The 23,363-nt window shown below is 47.7% G+C and overlaps 1 protein-coding gene across 3 annotated transcripts in view; it reads right to left on the bottom strand.

Annotated features, from left to right (window-relative positions):
* LOC135369302 (uncharacterized) overlaps nt 1–23,363 on the bottom strand; it is a 98,483-nt gene that overhangs the window by 33,401 nt on the left and 41,719 nt on the right. For 2 of the 3 annotated variants that reach the window (XM_064602898.1, XM_064602899.1), the window contains one exon: nt 17,587–17,697. The exons of the other annotated variant lie outside the window; for it this stretch is intronic. In XM_064602898.1, the coding sequence (XP_064458968.1) occupies nt 17,587–17,697 (111 nt within the window). The remainder of the gene's footprint in view (nt 1–17,586; nt 17,698–23,363) is intronic. 3 annotated transcript variants of the gene reach the window in all.

Genomic DNA, 23,363 nt, shown 5'->3' with positions numbered 1-23,363 from the left:
TTATATCCTCTAACCTAACCAACAACGCCCTCTTCAGCAAGGTTCCCAGTCACACCCCCAGCATGCCTAGTGACTTTATGTTTATCAAAGCACAAGACTTATCTTGCGTCCCTCCTGTTTGAATCTTCCAAAAACTTCTCGACTGGAGCAGTTATCAGCATTGAAGGCACACTCACACACCTGGACCCCGCATTTTTATACTTAAAGCTTCACGATATAATAAAGCACCGCCCTTATTACTCTTATATAAAATTTTTGTCTCATGGAATTTAGCAACACAACCCTGGCACCTTTTTAAATGCTCAACCAAGTTTCCATACCCCCTGCTAACCGAATAACCACGTTCCTTTAACCTAACATTAATGCACCGGGATGTTTGCCCAATATATTCACGCCCGCAACTAAACGGTATGCCATAAACAACCCCAACTATACAGTCCACAAACTGATTTTCATGACTTATAGAGCACCGAGGTAACTGCTCCTGATTTACCTTCCTAATCAGTGATCTTAAGCCGGGTTTTTTACGAAAGACTACTTCAACACTGTACTTGCTAGCTACTTTTTCTATCCTGTGGGAGGCTTTATGGGTATATGTAATCACCCCAAAGTTCCTTCTTTCAGGGCTTTCGGTTTTTTTGCCACTACTTATTTTTCTGATGATTCTGTTTACGATATCCCTAATGATGTTCTCAGGATATCCTGCTTCTTCTAACCTCTGAATTTGCTCTATACAACCAGCTTTCAGCAGGTGGATGCAGCACCTGCTCAGAGCGTTATTAATTACGCATCTAGCTACACCATTTTTTACGGTCTTTGAAATACAGGACCCATACGGGGTTAAAGGCTTTTTACATCTTTGTTTGTACTGCAAACAAACACCTGTAGCATGCGCAAAGATAGCAAGGTCAAGAAATTGCAACCTCCCCTGTTCCTGTGTCTCCAGGGTAAACTTCAACCCTTCCCCACTTCTTTCAAAAAAATTCTTTGACCTCAACCTCCCTGACTTCATTTGGGGCACATAAGAGAAAATCATCCACATATCTCATGATAGTTAACATGCCTAATTCGCTGCAGCTACCCATAACCTTCCTATCAATTTTTGCCATAACCAAGTCGCTAATAATGGGCGCAATACTTGAGCCTATACAAACCCCTGTCCTCTGTCTGGAAACCTTTCCGTCTACCTCCACCAAGGTTGATTCTAAGTACAGACTAAGTAACTGTGAGAACTGTTGTACAGAGCAACCAGAGGAATTTTGGAATTTTACACCTCCGAACAATTCAATAGCCTCTTCAACGACTTCAAACATTATCTTTTTAGGCAGACTATATTACAAATCAACAACATCTAAAGAAAAGAATTTAACTTCTTGATTCTCTATAGTTTTTAAAAAATCAACAACTTTACAGGCATTTTTTACCCGGAAAGGATCATCAACAGTCAAAAGTTTAAGGTTATCCTGTAAAAATCTGCTAACTACACCCTGCCAGGTATGCTTTTCACAAATTATAGTACGAAAGGGAAAGCCCTTTTTGTGTAATTTTACGGTATGAAAAGCCTCAAGATACTGACTTTGTGCTTTTTTTTATCAAACCAGCCACTTTGTCTAAATTATTATCTATGAACCATTGTCTGGCTTTTGTTTTTAGCTTCCTACTAGGTCTGCCCTTAACTCTAACGAAATCCTTGGCAATGGCTTCCATCTGCTTATTCTTGTACTCCTCAACCCCCAAAATAACAAAGGAACTAACTTTGTCGACTTCCAAAAGGACGCAGTTGTTGTTCCTTAAATCCTTAACCACATTGGTAGTGGATTTGTCAATTTTCTTTTTCTTCTTCATCTTATCTTCACACCCAGAGACAGCTACTATAGCTTCATCAATGAAATGGCTGCTATCATCTTCTTTCACATTCTTACTGACCTGATGGACCATATCAATTAAAGTGTCCTTCGACGTTATGGAATAGGGGGTGTACTTGGGTCCTTTTGCCAGGAGCTGAACGGTTTCTTGCGATGCTCTTGCCTCCCCAATCTTTTCCACACTTTGCGTAGCCTCCCTTCGAGGTGCCTTCCTTGGCAAGGAACGCAACACCTTTAACCACTTCAAGTTGAGATCTTCATCACTCAACTTCCGAAGATGTTTGAAGGCCCCCTCATTTCTGTATCCAAGACCCCACAGGGTCTCTGCTAGGGCGAGACCAGCTTTGCTAAAGAGCTTGCTTTGATGATAGGCCTCACTTCTGCACATCTTCAACAATCTTCGGCCATGTGAAGTTGAAGGTTTCAAGGGTCCCAGGCACTCCATAAGGCATTCAGGGAACCCACCTATTCTTAGGTAGAAGGAAAACATTCTTCCCTTTACCTCCAAATCATTTGAGGTCTGAAGAAGCTTCGCCATGATCAGGACATTTCTCGAGGTCATCTCCCAAACGGGATTGTCAAAACACAAGCTATGGCCCATATAACTAGACAGTACATCAAAAATGGTTAAAAATTGGGCTGTTCGTTGCAGCATACTTTCAAAGCGATAACACCCCCGTGCCGGGGAACAAGTCAACAGACGACACAACACACAGGCACAGACTGACGAACAAGGATTTATTATTATCAAACCTGGTTTATATCCTCTAACCTAACCAACAACGCTCTCTTCAGCAAGGTTCCCAGTCACACCCCCAGCATGCCTAGTGACTTTATCTTTATCAAAAGCACAAGACTTATCTTGCGTCCCTCCTGTTTGAATCTTCCAAAAACTTCTCGACTGGAGCGGTTATCAGCACTGAAGGCACACTCACACACCTGGACCCCGCATTTTTTATACTTAAAGCTTCACGATATAATAAAGCACCGCCCTTATTACTCTTATATAAAATTTTTGTCTCATGGAATTTAGCAACACAACCCTGGCACCTTATTAAATGCTCAACCAAGTTTCCATACCCCCTGCTAACCGAATAACGATGTTCCTTTAACCTAACATTAATGCACCGGGATGTTTGCCCAATATATTCACGCCCGCAACTAAAAAGGGCGGTTAATTTTAAAGGCATCCTTGACGGGGGGGTAATTCATTGACATAAAAAAAAGAAAAACATGAAGGGAATCACCGGTGGGATCAGTGCAGTAGCTAGGAGACAGAAGTAGCCAAACAGAGTAGAACAATTTAAACGTTAATTTCAAATACGAAATAGTACCCGCATACGAAAGTATCTGAAAGTTCTTCTAGGGCTATGGAACAATCCACCATCCTAACGCTTTGCGGCAGACGCTCTGCAACGATTTGTGACAGACACAATAAGGGAGACAAGAGCAGACTCGTTTTTTGTCACCTCCGCAGATTTGAAGGGAGACCAGATCATATACGGAAATACAAGTTGTTGGGGCACATTCGTTAAGTGTATTTGGCCGTGATACATTTGTAACGGTGAGGAGGTGCATGTTTGCAATTATCCCGTGTATCTGCTGAGTCAAGGTATAACCAATAACATTTCTGACATTCCTTCCTGCCAAATACTGTGTTTTTAATTCAAGCTACTGCCTATAATGCGATTAGCTGCTGAGTGGAGCTGTAAGGTAATCGAATTCCAGTGTTGTTTGACGAGTGTTAGGCATAGATAAATTTCTTCATGGCTAGCAGCACGCGAACGATAAAAGTATATAGCGATTTTACTTGTGCCCTCATATCCAGTTAGCGTTGATAGAAGTTTTTCTTGCTTTCAGCAAAAACAAAACTGTGGCTGTTGAAGCAAGATGTCATAAACTTAACATTTATCCGTATATCTCCGGGCGACGTCCTGGAGACGTTCCTGTGACATTCAGCCAGTGCTCAATATTCGAGTACTGGATCTCCATGGATATCCCAGGGATCTCCAAGCTGCTTCCTACAGTCAAATATCCAAACCACGATATCCTGCAGATGTACCAAGGACATCTGTTATTTACTACAAAAAAAACGAAACGCGAATGTCGTTCTGGGACATCCATTAGATATCGCATGGTTGTCCAGATATCCAGGACAAAGCGCGACCTTATAGGGACGTCCAGTGGATATGAATGGTTTACTGGGAAACGGACGCATCATGGTGACGCTTTGCTGCCTTACATTTGGTGGAGGTTGCTGCGGGCCGTCCTGCAGCCCGAGCGCTGCTGCCGCGGCCATCAACGCCCCAGCCCCGAAGCCAGGAATCACGGAACCGGAACGTACGACGCCGAAACGCAAGACGTCGGAACCCCCGCCCCTAAGACCAATGACGCCAGCGGTAGCAGCTTGCCAGGAGAACACGAACCGAGACCGCACTGTTTCGTATGGCAGCACAGCATACTCTTCATCCTTTGGCCAGTCATTCCCATCGTCACCTCATCAGTCAACTTTCAACGTCGCACGTCACTACGCCTACATGATCCACTCGTCTTGACGCCATCTGCGTTGTTGCAGACCTCCACCTTCCCTGCTGCCCCCTGGTGTCCCTGACCTGCCACGACCGAGGGTCGCGTCTTCGAAGGGGGGCAGTGTACAGCTCGACGCGAGGTCCAGACCAAATCGAAACCGAGGGTTTGGTAATACAGCTACAGTGATTTCCAGATACCTTCCCGTTAACAGCTACCACTGTAAAATGAGCTGTAGTAACATAGAGGAGCGCCACCCCTTCCCGCGCTGAGTTCGCGCTGAGTTCGCCAGGCACTGCAGTAAGATGTGTCTGGTGACACGCATAAGATGCAGCACCACCAACAACAACAACTTAATTTTGAGATGATGAATGCGGAGTTTCAAAACGTGCAGTTATATAGCATAGGTAGATTGTAGCATTTTGAGAGCCATTTGTGATGTTCAGTAACCACTTGCTGCCCTGAAAAGTAACTTCCAGGACCGGGGCTAAAATGAGGAGTCCTTCCAATGAAGAGAAATGGAAGCTGCAATGGCTCTCCAGTATACTAATCTTTTGCTTAGTTCTCTCTCTCTCACTCTCTTAATTCACAGGGTTACTATGGTGGGGCTTATTTTGAGCAGATTGCAGTGGTCTTCGCCATTGGTACATGAGCAGAGCATCACCGTTTAGTACGCTGAGGACCAATCACTACGTAATGAGTTACATGTTATAGGGGTGATATAATGCAAATTGATAGTTGGTGTTATCAAACTTGCATTTATTATTTGCTACGAAAGCATGGCATGCGATTTTCAATTATAATAAAAAATATGCAAAGTGTCAAATAATTGTACAGCCCCTGTTCTCAACATCTCAAAATAAATTCTAATTGGCAGTTAATTCTGATAGTGATAGGAGGAGAATATATGACATAATAGTGATGATCCCCATCCTCCATGTGAAACCATTTCAAAAATCCGCCGTGAGCATTGCAGCCTCTTGTCCCAGTCCACCATAGAAAATTAGGTGTATAAGAAATAAAATGTTGCGCAGCAACAAGTAGTTATTGCTCTAGCGTACTAGTACTACTAGTAGTTAACGTTACTAGGAGAGTACTAAGCGTTGACCACGACCTGACCACAACGCACAGCTGATATGAAGACGATTAAATAAGCAATTAGAGTTAATTAGGACGCTCCACAGTAATCAGCACCCTCCAGGGAGTCGCCACACTAACTGGGGAGCAGCCAACTCGTGTCCAGACCACACTGTGTGTTGCCGGCAACTTGTGGTCATAAAAAAGGAAAAGTAGATAGAAATACAGTGGAGAGAAACAATTCGAAAATAAATGATGCTCTGTCAAAGAAACCACTCGAGAACGCCCGCATGACCAGCGACCGCCATGCTGCTTGTTGACGGCCAGTAGTTGCAAAGATCGCCGGCAGGTGGCACCTAGTTGGCGGCCGTCACACCAGATGGCGCCACCGTCATTGCTCTATGGCAGAAAGACAGAGAACAACAAAATACTAGCAACTGGTAAAAGTTGCAACAAAGAAGACACTGTTAAACAAGTCTAAACATGCGCGTACAAACCACCGGGGAAAAGGCCTAACCGCTACTGCAAATGCTAAATGCGACAGCACGAAGAAAAGGCTTAAGAGGATCAAGTAGGCCTAACCGCACAACAGCTAACGCGAGATGACAACCAAAAAATTCTAGGCATACAATGCTAAACGTGAGACAACACAGAGAAAAGGCTTAGGACGCACAATGCTACGAAACTCAAAGGTGTGGAAGTCACTGCTAAACAAATCTATACATGCGCGTACAAAACACAGGGAATCAGGCCTAACCACTACGGCAAATGCGAAACAGGCGACAGTATGGAGAAACGGCTTGACACGAACGCGGTAAAAAAATGTGCAAACAAGGGAGAAAAGGCTCCGGAACAATCACCTTCCCCCGCTGCGACTGAGGGTCTGCTCCCATCGACAGCAAAGCCTCAACTGATGCGGGGTCGGCGGAGCGACTGACCACACGTCCTCACTCCACGAGAGCCAGCGGGTGAGTGACGCAAGCACCGCTCTACTGGCGCTACACATGCGCGCGCGCGCTACTAGCGCCGCCACAGCTGGCCGGCATCAAGCGGTCATCTGCTCGTGGACGCTCCCCGTTTCAGTTTCGCTCTCTCCGTGCACTGCACGCTCGCACTCCTAGAAGCAACCGGTTGCTTCTCCGTTTCGGTTTCGCTCTCTTTTCTTTGTGCGTGTTTATTTGAAAATGCTCTATAAAGGCAGCGCTGGCTGCGCTCGCGATATCATTCTGACCAATACATGGAAAACGTAATGTGTGGTTTATTATCCTGTGTTTCTCGTCGTCGCTAGGAAAAGACAAAAAACGAAGAACTTCGTGAATTTATTCGTGGTATCGTGGAGGAAGCCTTTCATATCCGCACCTGGAATGGTTGAAGCACACCAAGAAATGTGCCAGGACAAGGCGAAGACGCTCGACGGCAGCTTAGCGGCAGAGAGACCGACAAAAAAGGAGTCGAACTTTATCCAGGTTAATCTGTATTGGGAACACAGTTCGGATCTATAGGACGACATGTAAATAAGAGAGATGCATTTCTCTAGAGACCCTGTCTCTTCTTTTTCTTCACGCAACGCTTACACACGCAGCATGTCTTCCCCTGAACCTTTTTGTTTCCAATATCCTTTTCGTGTATTTTAAGTGCTCCCTCCATGTGCGGTAAATCCACGTTCATAGCGAATGTGTTGAGGAACCTGAATGACGTCGTCGACAGAGCATCGCAGAGTGCTTGACCGGAAGTCTCCAGTCGCCTGATGCTGTCAGCTATGAACACGTCGTTCGCCGAAATGTGCGCCAGTTCTCCAGGAAGCTTCGCCAGCTCAAAGATGTCCTGTGCACGCCTTACGCTCTCTGCTTCATCTCTCGAGAACTCGAGAATCACAGAGCGCAGGCCTTCAAAGTGGCTGTGGAAGTAGTCCACTGTCTTCAGCCACGTACCCCATCGGGTCAAAATGGGTTCAGGAGGAAGTGGTATGTCAGGCAGCTTGTCCTTAAATGCCTGAACTCTAGCGGGGGCTTTCAGGAACACCTTTTTAACACCTTTTTGATGAGACGAGTTGATTGACTTCTGTGAAATTGGTTCTCACTTCTTCTGCAACTCGGTGGAGTGCGTGTGCGAGGCATGTGACGTGCGTCATTCTCGGGAAGAAGACCTTTAGCAGCGTGGCAGCGCGGTGCATGCAGGCATCAGTGTACAGGAGCAGTGACGTGTTGACGAAGTATGCCACTGTATTGCCGTTCGTTTTCTCCAGTGGCTTGCTAGCAATCAGGAATGGTCGAGTCGGTTTCTGCGATTCTAACTTCCCAATTACCATGTTCGCAATGTATCTACCATTGGCATCCGTCGTCTCGTACACTGAAATCCAAATGCTGGAGTCTCCTACCTCAGACCGAATGTTGGAAAGCACTTCCTCGTACGTATATCCCAAATAGTTTTTTCTCAGTGTGGACTCGCATGGAATTTTTGTGTTGCAGTATTTTTCCAAGAAACACCTGAAAACAGGATTCTCAAGCTTGGTCCACGGAATATTCGCTGCCACAAGTGCTGTGCACGAATCAGCGTGTAGAGCACTTTTTTTATTGCATCTGGCGCGGAGTCCTTGAGGAAGCTTTGCCGCGACGTGGACGGGAGGTCTTTGCCACAATTGAACGTATGGGTGGCTGTGGCAGCGTGCTGGTCCGGGTGACATTTTTTCTCGCATGCGACCTGCATTGATATGAGCTTTCATGAACGATCAGCCAGCAAGCGGGTCAAAATAACTTCGCTGTCTGGCACAAATGATGTGCAGTTGGTCTCAGCTTTAACCAATCAGTCAACCCTCTAAATTGGGATGCCACTAGGACGCAACTTACTTTTCTCCCACACGGCTGACAGAATGCTACATCCCCATCGGTGGTGTAGCAATCGAACTTTTCAATCCAAGAATTTATCAGCTTCCGCTTGCTTGACTTCACCTTCGGCATGTTGCGAGGTTTGAACTTGCGTTGCAGATGTGCGTCTGCAGACAAGCCGGTGCCGACGACGCGCGAGCGGCGTCCGTTCTTTCTCGTTCTCGAACGCGTTGGAGTACCGACAGCAGTGTCCATTTCATCTCCGAGCGCGTTGAAACAAAGAATAATCGTCAAGGAAATGCCATTTTAGGCATTTTTTGGGGCATAGTTGCTCTTTTAGGCAGGAACTCAGAAATAGGCGCTTACGTCGAAATAGGCATTTTTAGGCGAAATAAGACCCATATTACTGGCGTCCTTATCACCTAACTAGTGCTCCTGCATCAGAAAGCTACTATTAGATTCACAAGAAAAAAAGTAGGCATTGCCTAGAAATCCGGGGTCTACTCATCGTCGTCTACGATCCTCAAGAGCGCTGAGGACGACCTGAGGACGTCCCCAAAGTGTCATTGCATCCTCGTCCATGATGGGGTTGTAGGAATGAGAGTGTATTTCAAGTTTGGAAACAGTAGTTTATTGTCCGAAGGCTGGACTGGACTGAACGTCCGTGAGGATGAGAAGCTGCGAGCCAGAATGTTAAGCTCGCGCCGGGTGGCGCTGCTGTCTCGTCGGCTTCTTGTCCGGCGGCTGAAAGCGCCGATATAGAGCCCCCCCGCTGAAAACGGCGAGGAACGATCGGACCAGGTGACGGTTTTGCGTGCTCGGGCCTGGCAGTCTATGGGCGAAGGTGTACGGTCGAAGTCTGTAGTGTTCGAGAGTGACGAGACGAAAGGGTCCGCATTCTCCAGGAAGGCGGGCTTAAGCCTGTCCAGGCTGGCTGTCTCTTCCCGTCCGTTGATGAGTATGCGGAAGGTTTTGTCAGAGCGGTGCAGAACGGGTAGGGGACCAGTATAGGGGGGAACAAGGGATGGCTTAACTCCGTCGATGCGGAGGAAAACATGGGTGGCAGTGGCAAGTTGTTGCGGGACGTAGGGCTTGCAGGAGGAGTTGGCACGGGTGAGTACGGGGCGGAGGCTGTCGAAGACACCATGGAGGCGGTCGAGGAGCTCGGAAGGGGTGGAGGGCGAGCTTGACTCGACGAAGAATTCGGCGGGGAGGCGCAGGCTGCAGCCGTAGACGAGCTGCGCTGGACTGCAGCCAAGGTCGGCCTTGAAGGCAGAAACGCCGAGAAGCACTAGGGGTAAGGCATCTGTCCAGTGGGAGCGGACCCGATGCGCCATCAAGGCAGCCTTGAGGTGCCGATGAAACCTCTCCACCAAACCGTTGGACGCAGGGTGGTATGAAGTTGTTCTTACGCGCGAGGTGCCAAGTAGATTGGTGAAGGCAGTGAAAAGGCGGCTTTCAAATTGAGGACCTCGGTCTGTTGTTAGTCGTGAGGGCACACCGAAACGGGCGATCCAACTGCTTAGGAAGGTGGCGGCTACGATTTCGGCGGTTGTGTCGGTGATGGGCGTAGCCTCTGACCAGCGGGTGAACCGGTCAATGGCCGTGAGAGGGTACCGGTATCCGCGCGAGATGGGAAGACGACCAACTATGTCAAGATAGACGGAATCGAAGCGGCCGTCGGGCGGCGCGAACTTGCCAAGCGGGGTGATGGCGTGACGCTTGATCTTTGAGCGCTGACAAGTGACGCAGCACCTCACCCAAGCTCGAATGTCCGTATTCATGGATGGCCACACGTAGCGCTCGGCGATGAGTTTCTGAGTAGGTCGGGCGCCGGGGTGGGACAAGTCGTGAATGGAAGCAAAGATTGCGCGCCGGAGCTCTGCTGGCACAAAAGGTCTTGCACGGCCGGTCGAAGTGTCGCAGCACAGCCCCAGTAAACCAGAAATATCTCAGGTACGTCCTACAAAGGTCGCACATGTCGCATATGTCCGCCACGTCTATGCGACGTTACCTGTACGTCCACAATGTGACTTTCAAAAATATCTTACTTTCTATATCCTTGGGACATCTCATAGATGTAAAAAGAAAGGAGCAAGCGCGCGTTATTTTTCGAAGACATCTAGGGCACGTGACCCCTAGTGGCATGACATAAGCAAGAGGGAAACTTTTGGGGTTTACTACCTTATTTACCAAGCAATCACAGTATACGCGGTAGCTTGAGTTAAAAACACGATATTTGCCAAGATGGGGTGTCAGGAACGTTCACAGGTATACGCTGACGTCGTTTGCAGACTCACAAGCTAACTGCAAAGACGTTGTCACCGTTGCAAACGTCATACGCCATGCTACACTTGATGAACGTACTCCAACAATTTGTATTTCTCCTAGGACATCTCCTAGACGTCTATGGTTTACTGGGGTGTGATGTCCGTGCGAGGAAGCAGAATGTCCTCCAGCCTTAGGGAAGGCGACTGCATCTCACGGAGTCGGAGGAGCTCTTGGTCGGAGGCTTGAGCGGATGCGACGTTTTCCGGCGAGACGGATGTGGCACGTACAGAGAGCAGCGCGATGCGGCTGAGGGCATCAGCTGGATCGTTGGCGCTTCCCTGCACATACTGGATCTGCGTGCAGAATTCTGCCAGGTAGGACAACTGCCGAATCTCACGAGGCGAGTAGCGGCCACTAGCAGAACGAAAAGCATATGAGCACGTTTGGTGACCCGAACAACGAACACCATGTTCGGTGTAATTCGGCCATGTAAGAACCTAAATTTTTCGGCAGACCAGCAGTGAACCCCCCTCTAGCAGGCAAGGCGCACCGGGACCACTGTTCCACTGGGTACCCGCAGGGAGACCACAGTAAGCTGAGTTTCCGCCCTTCACCTGCTTCACGGTGGTCCTCCCAGGCACTTCTCAGACGACAAACAGCATCCACGCTTACGTACCGGCCATGGTACTGACGCCCACCCAGCAACAATCAACGCTCAGCAACTCAACGCACTCAACGGAATCAGCAGCCACTGAACGCAATCAGCAACCACTCAGCACTCACACCTCATCTCTCGGGAACCTGCCAGGATCGCAGCGCTCTTGTTCCCGCCATCCTGCTGGTGCTGCATCAACAGCCAAAATCACAAGCCGTCTGTCCAGCCGTCCACCATCCACGATTCGTCCTCATTCCCCTCTTCATGGTGTAGAGGACGGTGGTCTTCCTCCACATGAGCCCCGACCGGCGATGATGGTATGCCACGGAGAGGCGATGACGGTGGCCTATCTCCACGGCCGCGCCGGTGGAACTGAAGCCGGTGCTCCACGCGCGTGGCCATCGTCGTCGTCGTCCGCTACAGGGGTCCCCCGGCCGTCAGATGCGTTGCGGACGCATCGCAAGAGCAGGGAACAGGGGCACGGCACACGTTGGCGGCACTTCAGTGAGGATGAAGACGGGGAGAGCATCCGTGTGTAGGTCATCCTTGTGGTAGGTGTGGACGGGAACAGCGATCCGTCGCAGAGAGAGTGAGGCGCTCGGTGGCGTGGTCCTGGGGTGCCGCGACCGGCACGGGAGTCGAAGCTCGATAGTCCCAGGTGGAGTGAGTGAGGTGCCGAGACGGGCTTAAGCGTGCCAAGGCGTCGGCTGCCGCGACTGCCGCAACCAGCAGGTGAGCGCAAGGCTCGAGTGTCGCGGCCGGCAGTGAGAAGCGTGAGAAGACTTGAGCGAAGAGAGAAGCGTACGTGAGAGAGAGCGAAGAGTGCGGTAGGAGTGAAGGTGGGCCATGTGTGCCGGAGGTAGTGCTGCTCGATGGCGTGGTCAGAAATTTGGGATGGTGAAGGGCCGAATTGCTCCGGACGTGATGTTCTTTGTCCGGGTCACCAAATGTAGAGGACGTTGATAATAATGCCGTGGTCGGAAAGGCGGGCGAAAAGCTGCCGGAGATGGTCGAGGTGTTCTTCGTAGGAGGAACTCGCAACAAGAATATCGTCGATATACGCGAATGTAAATGAGAGGCCACGTGTGACGGCGTCAATGAAGCGTTGAAACGACTGGGCGGCGTTGCGGAGGCCAAAGGGCATACGAAGAAACTCGAACAAGCCAAAAGGTGTAGTAATGGCTGTCTTCGGAATGTCCTCTTCGGCAACCGGAATCTGATGGTAGGCTCGTACCAAGTCAAGCTTCGAGTAGATGGTGGTTCCGTGCAGGAAAGCCGTAAAATCGTGCTCGTGCGGGATAGGGATAGGATGGTATCGATGCGGACCTCAACCTCATGCACCGCTCCGCGTCTGAGGGTGAGTGATGTGGCGGCCCGTGGATGAGGATGAAGGCGTGCCTCTGCAGCTGCTGGCACTGCGCATGGTAGCCATTTCTAGCGGCACTGTCCGACCGTGAGGCCACGACCATCTGTCCGCTTGGACATTCCATCATCGCCGGTCAGGACTCATGTAGAGGAATACCATCGTCATTGTCGTCGTCATCTTGTTGCCATTAACACCCAATTCACCAATGTCCGTGATGGGGTGCTACAAGGAGCATCTTCTTGGAAGATACAAAAACAATGCTGGCATATTACAGCGCGTGCTTGACTTTCGATGGATTTGTCGAACCAACTAAGTAGGAAACAGGTGCCTACGGTTGTAACCTAATAATCTAAGGAAATACATCACTGCAGTGTTGCTAATACATGAAATTGAATTAAACTTATATACCTCACCCTTCATGTTGACTGAGATGCTAGGAGGACATTCGCACATGCGGAATTTCGCAAGACAAGCAATAAACAGGGTGTCCAAGCAAAGTGTGAATATATTTTTTTAAATGTATATATATCACTTTTTCCGCGATGAAATCAATTGCAATATAGCACATGCTGAAGGGCACTCGTTAGGAGGGCATTAGCAAACTCCTAAGACATTGTTGTAATTAACTTTCAATAATTAACTTTTTAATTGTAATAGCTACAAAGTTGTTCCAATGAGAACATCTGTTCACCTGATAGCGTAGCCATTTTCAGAACAAAAATCCGTTCCGTAGATCATCAGCAAAAAATTTCTGAAGGAACACCATTTTTGCTTTATTGTGTTCATTGCGCATCTTTGGAGATGCGTGTTTCCTTCATCCCCAGTGTGAGAGGGTGAAGGGGCACAGCGCCGCCTCATCCCCTCAGTGTCTCTAGTATCATTTCTGGGGTCTCATTCTAACACTTTTCTAACAAATCGAGGATCCTGTGTTGATATTCCCAGGATGTCATTTCTGTCCCACAGTGACATCCTCAGGATCAGCCGGGATGTCAGCGTGTTCTTGGGGACATGACCGACGCCGATTCCTTGAAGGAGGGGACCGATCTGTTCATTCAGGGTTCTCACCATGCCAACAAAAAGATTCACAAGAATCCGCAACATTTGAAGTGCTGTCTCAGCAGCGAGGCCAGGGCGTTCTTTCGTTGGTGGTTGCTCTCTTGATTTCCAATGTGTTGAACCTTTTTGCCAATGGCCAAGAGAGTTGAAGTGACCGGCTCCATCAGAAACATTCTTTCCGTGAAGGAGAGTGACGACATCAAAGTGAAGCTCATACTGCAGGCACTGTATCGCATACTCAAGCAGTATCGATTCATCCCTGCAACAATAAAAAAAAACACGTCCGGCGCTACAAATGAATTTGACCTTTCGCTCCTCTCTCTAGAGGTTGACGACGAGGAAGTTGACAGAGAAGAAGCAGAAATGGTCGTCTCAGAATTAAAGAAGGTTATTTCCTGGGATCACGAGGGTTGCGTCTTCGTTTTGAGCAAGCCCATCAGGCACTCCTCCGTTTACGAAGTCGTCAATTATTTGTTGCAACTTAAAAAAAGGGAAGAGACCTTCCTAGTTCCCCAAAGTATCGAAACTGTTGCGCCTGATTTCCCTGCCTAATTCCGCGAGCCTCAGCAGCAGAAGCAGCAAGCCTCAATTGCATTGACAACTTATGGAGGGATATGAGAAACCAGAGGGTGGTCTGGGGGGAGTGAACCGCCATAGAAAAGTGTGGCACTCGAGCAAAAAGAAGGCTCTCGCCATTCTCAAGAAGCTGGACACCTACACGCTATACCATCCGGCGAGAAGGAAGTTTAAGAGGAGACGCATCATCGTGCTCAAGAAAAACGACGTGTGGGAAATGGATCTCTCCGACTTTTTAAAATACAAGTCGGCTTACAAAATACTAAATACAAAATACTAGGTGGCCACCTCTCGTCGATCTCTGCAAAAAAGGCCATGACAAGACTGTTTCGGAGAGGTAACATTCCTCACCCACCTTTTGCGACACAGGAGGGGAATTCTACAAGATCGTCAAGGAGTACCTGGCACGACACAATGTCTTGTATGTCATGTATTCCACCTTCTCTCCTATAATCAAAGCATCACAAGCCGAACGAGTCATAAAGCTTTTACACGACAGAATAATCTTTTAAAGTAATCGGAAATACCACTTCATTTCAGTGCTTCCCAAAATCGTGCGTGACTACAACAACACCAAACACAGGACGCTGGGCATCAGCCTGTCCGAAGTCACGCCTGAAAACAAATTGGAACTGTTCAATAAAATAAATGGAAAGCCCATCGTACCCTTCGTGAAAAAGAAACTGAAAGTTGGGGATAAAGTGAGGGTCCTACAGCACAGAAAAGGTTTTCAAAAGAGCTCGGAAGGGAGTTGGTCACCTCAGATTTTCACCGTTTCCCGCCTGAGAGAGACGTCCCCTCCCGTCGTGCATCAGGAAGATTATCAGGGTAAGAAAGAGGACGGCTCTTTCTACCCGGAGGAGGTACTCGTCGTAACCCGAGACATGAATAAGCCTTGGCCAGTTACGAAAATGCTGAGAAAGAAGAAAGTGAACGGCCAGAGCTTCTCCTTGGTTCGCTGGTTCGGTTACGACAAAGAATACGACAATTGGGTTCCGAGCAGCGACGTGGCAAAGATTGGGAAATGACGTCAGACATCTATGTCCACCTCCTCTCGAATGCCAGCATGGATAAGTTTCCATTGAATAAACTCAATGCCTTCATGGTAGCTTTCGATAGTTCGCTTCAGCTTTGTAATCGCTATAAAGTCAATCTGATGGACCTCAGCATAAGCAATGATTTTTTAGATTGCATATGAAAGGCAAGATGCGAAAATCGAGGTCTCTTTCGAGGACACGGTCGAAGCGGGGAGAACTTTTCGCGTCACTTCGGATCTTAAGAGGGATTTGGGAAAAGCCCTTCCGGAATTTAATGTTTGTTTCACATACAATAAATGGCGATATGACTTTGACTTAGTTGAAGATGTGAAAGCTGTGGAATTGGACCCGCAACTCACACAGGCGCTCAACGCGCCGCTGACATCGCGCGAAGCCGGGCGTGTGGTGAAGCCTCCCAAAACGAGTGAACGCGAAGCAGCACACCGCACCCCTTGCTTTCCGTGACGTCATTTTGAATCTGGAAACCACGTCCCAACGTAACACACTCAACAACTATTTCCAGTCGTACAAGCTGGACACCTAACTAGAATTTGCGGATAATGTCTACTCTCTGAAAACGCCGAACGAGTTGCATGTTCCAGAACCCTTTTTGAAGCTGGTGCGGTTCACGCCTGTCGAGGGACACAATGAACCCCCAGGCATCCTCAATCTTTGCAAGTACATCTGCCTCCTGGCTATTATGCTACACCCCAAGCACTTCTGGATGCGATAAACAAGCACGTAGACGAACGCCTCAGCTTCGACCGAATTGAACAGAAATATAAAATTCGGCTATCCGAGGGCACCACCACTAAGACTTTCCGAGTACCTGGCCGTGGTTTTGGGCTTCAAATCGAGCAACGTGTTCACGGGGGAGGAGAAGGATGCTCATAAGGAGATGACCGGTCGATGCCAGCGGACGCGGCGGCACTGAGGGCGCTAGGAGCACGAGCATGCGTAGTGCCGGTACAGCGGCGTTTGCATCACTCGCCCGCTGTCTCTTCTGGAGTAAGCACATGTGATCGGTCGTTCCGCCATCACCGCTTCGCGTTAGTTGAGGCTTGGCTGTCGACGGGACCAGACACGCCGTCGCTGCAGCGGAAAGGTGAGTGATTTTCCGTAGCAGTTTTTCCTTATGTCTGCACATTTGTTATTGCACTCATGTTAAGCCGTGCTGTCGCATGTCTAGCATTTGCTGTAGTGGTTAGGCCTTATTCCCTGTGTCTTCTGCGTGCATGTTTAGACTTATTTAGCAGTGACTACCAAGCCATTGAGTTTCGTACCATTGTGTGTCCTAAGCCTTTTCTCTGTGTTGTTGCACGTTTAGCGTTGTGTGCCCAGCATTTTGTGGTTGTCACCTTGTGTTAGCTGTTGTGCCATGAGGCCTACTCGATCCTTTTATGCCTTTTCCCCATGCTGTCGCATGTCTAGCAGTTGCGGTTGGGCCTTTTCCCCGGTGTTTCTACATGCATGTTCAGACTTGTTTAACAGTGTTGCAACGTTTACCAGCTGCTAGTATTTTGTTGTGCCCCATGTTTCTCGCGTAGAGCTATGATGGCGGCGCCATCTGGTGTGATGTCTTGCAACTACGTGGCCACCTCTCGTCGATCTCTGCAACTACCGCCTGTCAACAAGCAACGTGGCGGTTGCTGATCACTCCGGAGCTGTTTCTTCAACACGGCATCATTACTTTTTGAATAAATTGCTTTTCTCCACTCTATTTCTATCTATTTTTTTAATGACAACAGTTACCCACAACACACAGTGGGGTCCGGACATGAGTTATATGCTCCCCAATTAGTGTGTGACTCCCTGGAGGGTGCCGGTTACTCTGGGAAGTCCTAATTAGGTCTAATTGCTAATTTAGTGGTGTCCAGGCCAGCTGTGAGTTGTGGGCAACTCGTGCTCAACGCTTACTACTGCGTACCACGGCTAATTTCGCCTACCGCGACATTCAGAATGGCGCAAGCTTATATTACTGAACCGGTTCGTGAAGCAAACAGTTTACAATTAACTTGTTGGAACCGCTACAGTTCCCTACCGCAGCTGAACCGGAACTGAAACCTTATAGTCGAACACTAACCTAAACAAAAATATTTTCGGTAGGACTCTCTTGATGTTTAAGGGCAAGACTGAATGTGCATGAGCAACACAGAAAGCACAAGCTAAACAAGCCTCAGTTAATATCTGTCTCATGGTAAAAGAAATTGGGAAATTGTTTTCACACTCCGTTATCTTATTGGATATTTTCTGCGTTGTTGATATTCTGCCCATATAAGAACAAGACCATACCCTAGCAGCACCACCCACAACCGCATATAAATAGACTTACCCAATAATCAGAAGACTGGTCCCACACCCACCCGGGAGGTGTCCAGTAAAAATTCCTCTGAGACATAGTACCCGCCTTACAGAAAGTCGTGCAATGAAAGTTTACATATGTCTGAAAGAATGAACGAGAAATGTCTTTAGTTGTTAACATTATTATTATTATTGTTCCAAACTCGACAGTTTATAACAATGCACCGTAGATAATTGTGTGATACGATAGTATGCCGTGGTATCAACATGGGTAATCGACAGTTTGGTGATGATGTATGGTCCACGACGGTGGCCAGGGAATGCAACCCTGCAACCCCTAAAATGAATTTCCATTTGCTAATAGTGATTTGCAACAAGGTTTCAGTATGTGGGCAGTTGTGCAGCAGACAACGGTTCAGTAACATCAGTGCTTCTAAGAGCTTGTGTTGGTATGCAACAAAGGTTCAGAATAAAATATTTGGCGACCTTTGGGCCGTATAGTTAAAGACACGGTACACCCGGGGCCAGACCGCATTATCAAGGGGCCCTTCTCCAATATACGAAGGACCAGCTGCCCTTTGCCTCCTTCCACTGCGTACGCGCAGTTGAAGATAATTTTTATTACAAAATCTTTATGAAAAAGAAAACTAGAAGTGGAAAATATATGCGTTTTTGCAGTTGATATATACAGGGTGTCCCAGCTAAGTGTATACAGATTTTTAAAAATATATATAACTTTTTCCAAGGTTAAATCAATTGCAATATAGCATATGCTAAAGGGCACTCCCTAGCAGGGCATTAGCAAAGTCCAAAGGCAATGTCTTAATTAACTTTCATTAATTAACTTGTTAATTATAAAAGCTACAAAGTTGTCCCAACGAGAACATCTGTTCCTTTCGGTCACCTTATATCGTAGCCGTTTGCAGAACAAATATTCGTTCCATAGATCGCCCGCAAAAAATCAGTGAAGGAACGCCATTTTTCTTTATTTTGTTCATTGCGCATCTTCGCAGACGCGTACTTCCTTCATCCCCAACGTGAGAGGGGGAAGGAGCACAGTGCCGCCTCATGCGTCGAAGATGAGCTTTAACTTGCGGAAACAAAACAAAAACAAATGTATCGGGTGACTCTATCGGAACTGGCCTTATCTTGAGTTGCATGTTCTGTTTCCTTTTAATCTTTTTCCAGGACGCGAGAGGCGATAGTGTGCTCTTTCTCCCTCTCACATTGGGGATGAAGGAAAGACGCGTCTTCTAAGAAGCGCAATGAACAAAATAAAGAAAAAAATGGCTTTCCTTCACGAATTTTTTGCGGGCGATCTATCGAACGGATTTTTGTTCTGGAAACGGCTACGATATCAGGGGACCGAAAGGAACAGATGTTCTCATTGGGACAACTTTGTAGCTTTTATAATTAACAAGTTAATTAATGAAAGTTAATTAAGGCATTGCCTTTGGACTTTGCTAATGCCCTGCTAGGGAGTGCCCTTTAGCATATGCTATATTGCAATTCATTTAACCTTGGAAAAAGTGTTATATATATTTTTAAAAAATCTGTATACACTTAGCTGGGACACCCTGTTTGCCCATGCGAACATTCTCACGGAAAAAGTATGTAACTGCAATATCACTAGTTACCTCAAATTTATGAATTAACTCTTTAATTTGGGGATTTTGCGCAGAAGCGAGACAGCAGAACGGGCCTTCCATCCAGCTTTTGCGAGAAATCCCAGAACTACAGAGATAACTAATGAATTTTACTGCACTCCCACCTCCGTCAGCACAAGCTGAACGAAGGTTGCAGAACACCATCGCGGCCACGCCGATCAGGAGCAGCCATCAGACACACCCTGGTCAGTCAAAGCAGGTTACACGCACTTACGAGACTGCGACAGCACCGGGCGGCGTCAGAAGACAGTTACCACCATCAACTACCGAAGCTGTGCCTTCTCTGACACCCTTCTCTGCGGTACTCGACGCGGTACTCGACTGCGGTACATTGACGTCTCGCCGAGACGCACTGTTAGCGCCGACCCAAGATCGTGTCACTTCCCTACGCCAGGCTGACAAGTCCCAAGTAGGAGGAAACAGCTGTACTTGGCCGGGAGTGCACGATCAAATTGTAAACATATGCTCAACGTGCAGCTACAGAGCTTCGGCTATTTTCACTTCGTATATGTACTTGCTGGCTTGCACTGCGGCCTCCACAGGTGGCGCCGTCACCGTGGAACATTGACGTCTCGCCGAGACGCACTTTTAGCGCCGACCCAAGATCGTGTCACTTCCCTACGCCAGGCTGAAGAGTCCCAAGTAGGACGAAACAGCTGTACTTGGCTGGGAGTGCACGATCAAATTGTAAACATATGCTCAACGTGCAGCTACAGAGCTTCGGCTATTTTCACTTCGTATATATATATAAAGTAAATATATATATATAATAGGTATGTTCTCATTTAGGTGGGACATCCTGTATGTTACCGATATGAACAGCGCCTTTCCAAGCCACTTTTAAGATTCTTGTCGAGCCATTCAAAGCTAAGCAAGAATGGTGTCGCACTAAGGTACTTGAAACCTGCACGTAAAATGTCATGCCAGCATAAAGTTGACGCACGATTTCATAGGGAGATGGAGAGAGTATATCATAGATTAAGAAGTTACCTGTCGAAAATAACTCGTTACAAGTTAAGTTACCGTGTGAAAAATGTAACTAAGTTAATAACGAAGTTCTTCAGCCTGAAATGTAACTCGCAGTTGCTGAGTTATTTAAAAAAAGAACGAGTTACTTCCAAGTTATTTGGAACACAAAATAGCATTACGCAGATGCAGGGCAGTTGAGTTAGACCTTGAGTTGCCTACGGTGGAGTGCAACACGCTTGGATCGTTTTCGTTCATGTCCAACATTAGACATCTCCCTGTTTCTAAACAAATGGCGTCATAGTGTTCGACAGCGCCACAAATTTGGTAGAACTGAGCTACGCTGGAAGCTAGAAGTGAACAAGGTCGCGCCCGAAAGCCACGGTCTTGAGGGGATTACGATATGGTCCCATAAAGGGACGCGACCCTTGGTCCTGCTTTTCTTTCAATGGGAGGCAGCGAACAAGTGCCCGTTCGTGGAACCCACTCCCTGTGGGCGCACAATGGTTCAGATTCATTTCAACTGCAGCGGTTTTTACTTCCTGAATAAAATACTGTCATTGATTGAATATCACGTTTTATGGCAAAAATGCCATGAAGGAACCGGAGAGAAAGCAAGAAAATATGTGTACATAAGTGGGGGGGGGGGGGGAGCGAGTTAAAAATAATTTCGAACTTAACTTAAGTTACTTTGGCAAAGTTACCTGAAAAAGGAACGAGTTCCTCTGCAAGTTACCTCTGCGCAAAAGTACCGAGTTAAGTTACAAGTTACCAAAAAAAGGAACTTAGTTACAGTAACGAGTTACCTTGAACTCTGGAGTACATAGTGCGGTGTACTCAAGACCACATGCGATTATCTTAGTGAAGAGGCTACTAAACGAAAGGGTTGGGGGAGATACGGAACGCGAAGAATGGGGATCAGGTAGAGTAGCGGAGATTCCGATACTTGTCGCTCTGGGGCTGTTTGGTTAGTTTATAACAGATAGTGATGAGAAGAAGTGAACGCTGACAGCTATGGCTCTTGGCCCTCTTTTTGGTATGAAATGTGGGAGCCTCGTGGCCACAATGATGGCATGCTGCGGAGGTGACCCCGGTTCGAATTCAGGCACGGCTGTCATGCCCGGGTATTTTTCCTGGGTTTTCCCGAGACGCTTTGAGAGAAATATCAGCCCAGTTCCCTCTCAAGTCGGAACTTACGGTCACCCCAGTGATAGTCGTGACGTCACCCGCCCCAGTGTGACCAGCTACGGCAAGCAGTTCGATAACCAGCAACCAGCGCTCGGAATTTTGGCCCGCGAGAACTCATAATAATATCTGGCGTTCAGTCATCCGAATGCCGATATAGCGCCAGGAGTTAACACGTGCTGTCAATAAAAAGGGTTCCTGCGGAGTGCAATACAGCCGTAAAGTCAGCTGACTATGACAGACTACCACGCCACTGAGTACCACTGGAGGGACCTTGCGCAAATGAATTACACTGACTGCACACTCACGATCACGATGCCGCCGAGTACGCTCACGCGCCAAATAATCGCAGTCACGCAGTAACATGATGACGAAAAACTTCAAAAACGTGTGAGCAGCATCGCTGACACGACATGGAGACGATATTGAGGTCCAGTTGAAAACATCAATTTCTGTTTTCACGTGAAAATGTCCAAGTTCGATTTAGTAGCCAGATGAAAATTTGTAATGCAACGAAATTTTGCCGAATTTCACGACGCGATAACCCCGTGAGTAATGAACTGATAGCAACCAACCAGCTAAATCTAGATAGCCTATAGGGTAAGGCGGGGCAAGATGAGAGTGTAAGAAATGCTAGCAAGACTGACTCGCAGACTGGTGATGAAGACAAGCTTGTTTACTGGGCAAGCGATGAACATGGAATGAAAAGAAAGCTCATGTGCAGGACAATGCTGCTGCACACAGAGATGAACATGCTACATACACTTCGCCCTTTGCATTCGCAACATATACTCCGGGGCCAGACGGGACGTAGCACGCTAGTGCCCCAGCTTATGCAGTTGCTGCTGCACTGGCCGTCGTAGAATACCTCCGTCGGGTAGTTCATGCTGCAGGCCCGTACTAGGCCATGTCCGCCAGGCAGAAGTACCACCATGAGCAAGGGCCCATGTGCCCCTTGATTTACCTAGTAATACCACGAGAACCAGACCGTCGGATGTGGTGCACAGTAGACGATGAGCTGAAGGAAGTTTCGCAATGTGTTCGAGCTCCACTTCATTTCTAATATCCTCATCCGCCTATAGGGGGGGAGTTGTGAAACTTGATAGGTATGAAGGACAAATTGGATGATAGGACAGAATGACAGAAGAAGAGCTAAAACCCGGGCCTCCCCCTGCTCGCACTCAAAGGTATTACAGACGAGGAGACCAGGAGACAAAGGGACCGTGCGACACCTAAAGGGGGCGCGCTGCTCCGTCGCGACAGCGGCGCCAGTGGCGGTCTTTGAAGTATCCGACGTGATACCACACCGCCCGTTCTATACATTCGCAGTGGAATCGTCGCTTGCGTGGCGACCGCCGTAACTAAATGGGCTAATTTCCGAAGTGCAAATAATGTGGAACCTTTCTGGAGCGCGAACGAATAGAATGGAGACAAACTGCACAGAAGCAACCACCGTATTTATAATTTACCTAACAGTGCGGAAGGAGAACAGCCACTCGCGTCTGTCTGGTCAAAACACCTGTAAGTGATAAGTCGAGAGGATGGTTATTTGAGGCCTCACAAAATCCTGGCTTGCTGGCGAAGGCTCTATACGTTTATTTCTCTGATTCCAGCCACTTGTAATATGTTTTTGACTGAGTCTTGCATTCCCTTCGTCCTCTTTGCAAACACATAGCCTCGTCACTGAAATCTACATCGTGCGTCCGTTTTATCCATACAAATAATCACGTGAGGTCACAACTTATTGTCTAAACTTGTACTGCAGTTTTTCCAGTATCTTCAGATACAATAACGCTAAAGAGATCCTCAAAGAAGAAATTATATGGGTTTTTATCTCGGCTACCGCCGTAGGCTTGCAGCACGACAGCTGTGAAATGGTTGTGCGTAAATACTGAAACGAGGCCTTTTGGACAACGTAGAACTTCCGTTCTCACTGTGAGACTCGTTAACCAGATTACCGGGATCAATATCGGCTCTGGGCACTGGCGAT

The sequence above is a fragment of the Ornithodoros turicata genome, chromosome 9 (genome assembly GCF_037126465.1).
Source record: "Ornithodoros turicata isolate Travis chromosome 9, ASM3712646v1, whole genome shotgun sequence".
In the NCBI taxonomy this organism is placed as follows: domain Eukaryota; kingdom Metazoa; phylum Arthropoda; class Arachnida; order Ixodida; family Argasidae; genus Ornithodoros; species Ornithodoros turicata.
This window is presented reverse-complemented; position numbering and strand designations above follow the sequence as displayed.